A 5,191-nucleotide genomic window follows, 5' to 3' on the forward strand; every position below is an offset into this window, starting at 1 on the left:
CGGGACGGGTGTGGGGGTGAGGAAGGGCTGACTTGCCTTCCCCAGGAGGGCTGAGCCAGTTCTCTTCAGCCGAGGGAGAGGCCGTGGCTGAGCTCTCCTGCCCCAGGGGGTGAGAATCTTCTGCAGGACAAGGAGCACAGTCCAGGGCAGGGAACGTCCATCTCTTGCGGAGCCCGTACACCATGATAGCCGCTGTCAAAGCAACAAGAGGACAGACAGCTATGGCACTTGGGAGAGACACAGACAGGGGCGTGGGCAGCCCGAGGCATAACCCAGCCTTAGACCAAGTTCTAAGCTCTGGTGTGTGTCTGACAGGTGTTTACCGTATGGGACAAGTTGGCACGGAAAGCTTCTGGAGAACTGCAGGAGAGTTAGAAGACCTGAGCAAAACCCTGCCCCTGCCAGACCAGCTCCATAAGCTCCAGGAACAACTTTATCATCTGCGCTGGAGTGCAAAAGATGTTGCTGAGTGGGGTCTACAGGAAGGTTTGAAGCAGGCAAAGCTCCCAGGCTTTACTGGACGGGTAAGGGCACAAGGCAGAAGGATCTACTCAGGGGTTTTATCCTCCCTCCGGCACGTATCCTACTGCATTCCCTGTCACAGCCAACAGGCTGGTGCTGCTGGAACAAGTGCTGTCATGGCCACGCTTCCTTTTCCTGTTGCTCCACACTTCCTTATGGGGCAGAGCGTGATGGGAATGACAGCTGTCTGAGTCGTACCTTCCTCTGCATCCACATCTTGGGTCCTCCTCAAGGGAGGACTGGAAAGAAAGAATGTTCTCAGAGGTCCAGAGTTAAGCCAGTTCCATCTCATGCCCAGAAGGCTTGTCTGTCCGTGCTGCCTGGCCTGGGGCCTCTCCACAGGAAAAGCCCCTTCCCACAGCTCCAGCATTCAGGGCACTGCAGTGAGCAGCCCCCCATTCTGATCCCCGTCAATCACAGCAGAGCAAACCTGGGAGGCTTCCAGGCAATTTGGGTGTTCCTTCCATCTGATATGGGCCCTGTACCTGTTCACCTTGGCTGGCCTTGCAGGGGAGCTGCTTGCCCCATTCCTTTTCCTTCCAACAGGCGCTCTCCTTTGTGTTCCTTTCCAGGCTGTTCAGGACATCATTAATCAAGCCCTGGAGAAGCTGGAAGAAATCCGGGTCCCAATGCCTGATTACGCCCTCAAATCAGCAGGTGCTGTGACATTGTACATACAAACCAGTTTTAAAGCACTTCTTGCCCAGATTGACAAGATGGGCATTGGAACGTGCCCAGGGGTAGGAGAGAAGGGGTGAGAAGTCACGGGTCACCTCATGCCCTAAAAGTGCCCCCACTGACAGAGGCTGTAACGTGCCAGACCCCATGGGAAGCACAGAAAGCCTGGCTCACGTTCTTGTCTTTTTCCACGGCCCCATACGACAGTTTGATGACACCCTGCTGTGTGTTGCAGAGGGGTCGTGCCAGTGAGAAAGAGGGGAACTCACTGTAGGACACGGATGACAACTGAGGAGCCTTTTCCAAGTCAACAGTGTAATATTGGTCCTGACACTGCCTGATGATCTTGCTCATGTTTTAATTTCCAGGGGCTGCCATCATTCGTTCCAGGACTTCTCCAACCCTCCAGACTGCCAAAGCAAAGGTCTTCTTGTGTTCCCTGCCGGTGATGGATTACATGAGGTCCCCTGAGCTTATTCTGGAGGTAGGAGCACCAAGAAGCAGTAAAACAAAGGTCTGGAGAATGAACCACATATGCTGCTCAGAGGAGCGTGAGCCACGACAACTTTCTCCATGTCAATGTAGTTTTTTCTTGTCCTTTCAGCCAGAAAATCATCCTGGAAACTGCTGGCCCTTCCCAGGAAGCCAGGGACACGTCTTCATCAAGCTGTCTGTGCCAGTCATTCCCAGGGCAGTCACCATGGACCATGTCTCAGGGACAGCGTTCCACGGAGAAAGTATCTCCGCAGCGCCAAAGGACTTTGCTGTCTATGTAAGTGATTTCTCTAGACTGGGGGCAGGGGCTTGCACAACATTTCTAAGCAGGGGATGAAGATGGGTCTAAGAGTGGAGTGGCCTGAAGGTTCCTCCTGGCTCTCAGAACAAACAGGTTCCTTGGAGTCGCTCCCTTCCCATCGTTGTCCTCTTTTATTCAATGGACCACTCTAAAGGAAGCTTCTGGGGCAAGATGCTACTCCAGGAGCCACAGGAAAAAGGAGCCGGACAGTGCATGGTCCTAGACCTTCTTGGCTTCCAACCCCAGTGGCATTTGTGATCCTCAGGTTACCTCCCTCTCCCTGGGAGCGTCTGCTCCTTTTCTGACTGGCAGCTTGGACTCGTTGAGTAGGCAAGTGTGACATGCTGCCCACCTGCAGCTTCTCGTCTTTTCCTTGTTCTCATGGTCCTTGGACTACGTAGCTGAAATAAGCCTGTGCTTCATCGACTGAAGTTCAGTCTTCCCATGGTGATACCAGAAGCTCTTGTTTTCTCCACCGCTGTCTTTCTGTAGGGCTTCAAGGAAGAACATGACGAGCAGGGAACGTTCCTGGGACAGTTCACCTTCCTGGCACCGCTGAATCCCAGTCAGACCTTCCAGCTGAAGGTATGGGGACAAAGAGGGGGGAGAACTGTAGAAGAGGAGGAGAAATGCGGTTGGATGGGGAGAGGCTTCCCTGCCAAAGGGCTACAGGCAGCCCTGTCCTTGAGCATGTCCCACAATGCCCTTTCTTCTGCTTTAAATATGTTGAGTGCCACTCTTCTCTTTCATTTTGGGTTTAAACTTCAGTGCTCAGAAGCACCACAGTTAAAGCTGGAATCAGCTTGACTGTCTGGACCCCAAGCACACATGAGCGGCCACATCCCGTAGGATGCACAACTGCTGGTCTGCCAGTTAAAGACCAGAAATCCTGGGCTTCCTGAGGATTCTGTTGGTGCTGGCAGTGAGTAGTGACAGGGAGGCCATTCTGTTTCCCTGGCTTTCTAGAGAAGGCAACGAGACATTTTCCTGACACCACCATTGGGTCTTCTGACTGTGGAAGCCTGTGTCCCAAAGCAGGCGAGAACTTTCCAGTGTATTTGCTGAGGAATCTGGTCACTGCTTCTTCCTTTGCTGTTCTCATGGCCCAAAGAGGGAGAGCAGCATAAGAATGTCTTGACCACGACAGGTCAAAATCCCTCGCGGGGCAGCAGGAAGGAAGCTGTTGAACGAAGCCGTCGCTGCGGCACTTCTGTCAGTGGTCACGTACCAGAGAGGAAAAGGCGACTCATTTCTTCTTGTCATTTCAGAACGAGCTCCCTGGGGTCGTGAATTACATCCAGCTGCAAGTGCTGAGCAACTGGGGCCACCCGGACCACACCTGCCTGTATCGGTTCAGGGTGCATGGTGATCCACCCAAAGACGGGGGAGAGGTGCCAGTTTCAGTTGTCAATAAATTCCATTAATTTTTACCAAGTCGAGTTCCAGTCTGCTTTGCCTGTGATGCTGACTGGTCCTCCCTGACCTAGCTTGGGCTCCCCGTCCTTCTCTCAACCCACCAGCTTATGGGAGACTTCAGGAGTACACAGCAAGATTGTCCTTATGAAGAGAAACAGGAAGAATCAGTCACAAACCTGCAGAAAGCCTGACATCCACATACTTGCTGCCTACAAAGGAACATCAGCAAGGCCCTGCCTGTACACCAAAGATTAAATTACTGGACAGTTTTTCTGGGCAGAAGCAACTAAGGATCGACTGAATGGAACCATCCGTTGTTATCTGTTTTCACAAGAGAGAGAAGCCACTTCAGCTTCCATCTTTCAGTCTGTTGCAGATGAGAAAATGTGTTTTTTTGTAAGAAGGAAACCCTTAATTGGAAAGTCGTTTCATGCCTCATTTGCCTCCCTGGGCACATAATCTAGTGAGTAGCCCAGGAACCCTTACAGAGTGATTAGCAAAGCAATCCCAGGACACTTAAGAGATCCCATAACTGCAGGAGTCTGTCTTTCCTTTTCACCGGGAGTTCCCCAAGCCCCAAGGCAGGAGCAGGCAGGGCAGTCCTGCACTTGGGTCACACCAGGGAGGAGAGAGCAGGAACAGCGCTTGGCACCCAGGGCTGGTAACTGCAGTTTGTGCTCTGAGCTGGGGCGTAGTGCATGTGCAAGCCCAGCAGTGATCCAGATACCAAACTGAGGGTGTCAGCTCACCCCTGGTGCCACGCACACTGCACACTGCAGCAGGAGAAATGGAAGAAGATACCAAGACACGGACAGGGAGATGAGGACAAAGGGATGGAAGAAGAAAAAAAAGAAAAAAAGAAGAAAAAGAAAAAAGTAGTAATGGTTTGTGGCTGAGATGAAAAAATTTAACAAAATACACCAGGACTGGGACAGAGTGACAGAGAAAGGGCAGAGGAACAGGGAGAAGGACAACACTGAAGGAATAAAACAACGGTGATGGGCAGCAGGACGAAGAGATGGAGAAAGGAAAAATTGACCTAGAGAGAGAGGAAAGAAGGGACAGCCAGCTGGACAGGGACATATAGTGAGAAAAAAATCACAGAATGTCCTCAATTGGAATGGACCCAGAAGGATCATTGAGTCCAACTCCTGTCCCTGCACAGGACACCCCACAGTTCACACCATGTGTCTGAGGACGTTGTCCAGTCTCTTCTTGAACACTGTCAGGTTGGGCCATGACACCTCCCTGGGGAGGTTGTTCCAGTGTCCAGCACCCTCTGGGTAAAGAACTTCTCCTAACGTCCCACCTGACCCTCCCCTGGCACATCTTCCTGCCGTTCCTGGGGTTCTGTCACTGGTCACAGAGAGAAAAGCTCAGCCCTGCCCCTCCTGCTCCTCTGCTGAGGAAGCTGAAGCCGCCATGAGCTCTGCCCTCAGTCTCCTCTGCTCCAGGCTGAAAAAACCCAGCGACTTCAGCTGCTCCTCATATGGCTTCATCTCCAAACCCTTCCCCAACTTCGTACCCTGTTCTGGACACTCTCCAGTAGCTTTATCTCCTTTTCTCCTCTGTCCCCAGCCCTGCACACAGTGAATGCTCCAGGTGAGGCCGCCCCAGCGCAGAGCAGAGCGGGACAATCCCCTCCCTGCCCAGCTGGCCCTGCTGTGCTGGATGCACCAGGACACGGGGCCCGCTTGGCTCCAGGGACGCTGTTGGCTTGTTTTCAACTTGCCGTTGACCAGAACGCCCAGATCTCTCTACGCAGAGCTGCTCTCCAGC

General features: G+C 52.7%; 1 protein-coding gene across 1 annotated transcript; it reads left to right on the top strand.

The window, feature by feature from the left end:
• Positions 1-326: 326 nt before the first annotated feature.
• Positions 327-3,420, top strand: LOC135999421 (SUN domain-containing protein 3-like). Its single transcript, XM_065652975.1, has 6 exons — positions 327-524; positions 1,095-1,179; positions 1,569-1,684; positions 1,805-1,972; positions 2,489-2,581; positions 3,265-3,420. Exons 1-6 carry the CDS (start codon positions 327-329, stop codon positions 3,418-3,420), a joined length of 816 nt encoding a protein of 271 aa, XP_065509047.1.
• Positions 3,421-5,191: the final 1,771 nt, after the last annotated feature.

The sequence above is a fragment of the Caloenas nicobarica genome, chromosome 28 (genome assembly GCF_036013445.1).
Source record: "Caloenas nicobarica isolate bCalNic1 chromosome 28, bCalNic1.hap1, whole genome shotgun sequence".
NCBI classification, from domain to species: domain Eukaryota; kingdom Metazoa; phylum Chordata; class Aves; order Columbiformes; family Columbidae; genus Caloenas; species Caloenas nicobarica.

Bases quoted from the DNA above. Each gene is read 5' to 3' on its own strand.
- LOC135999421 (XM_065652975.1), top strand. From the start codon at position 327: ATGGGACAAGTTGGCACGGAAAGCTTCTGGAGAACTGCAGGAGAGTTA. The intron at 1,973-2,488 runs GTAAGTGATTTC...GTCTTTCTGTAG, and splicing joins CAAAGGACTTTGCTGTCTAT to GGCTTCAAGGAAGAACATGA. The intron at 2,582-3,264 runs GTATGGGGACAA...TTGTCATTTCAG, and splicing joins GTCAGACCTTCCAGCTGAAG to AACGAGCTCCCTGGGGTCGT.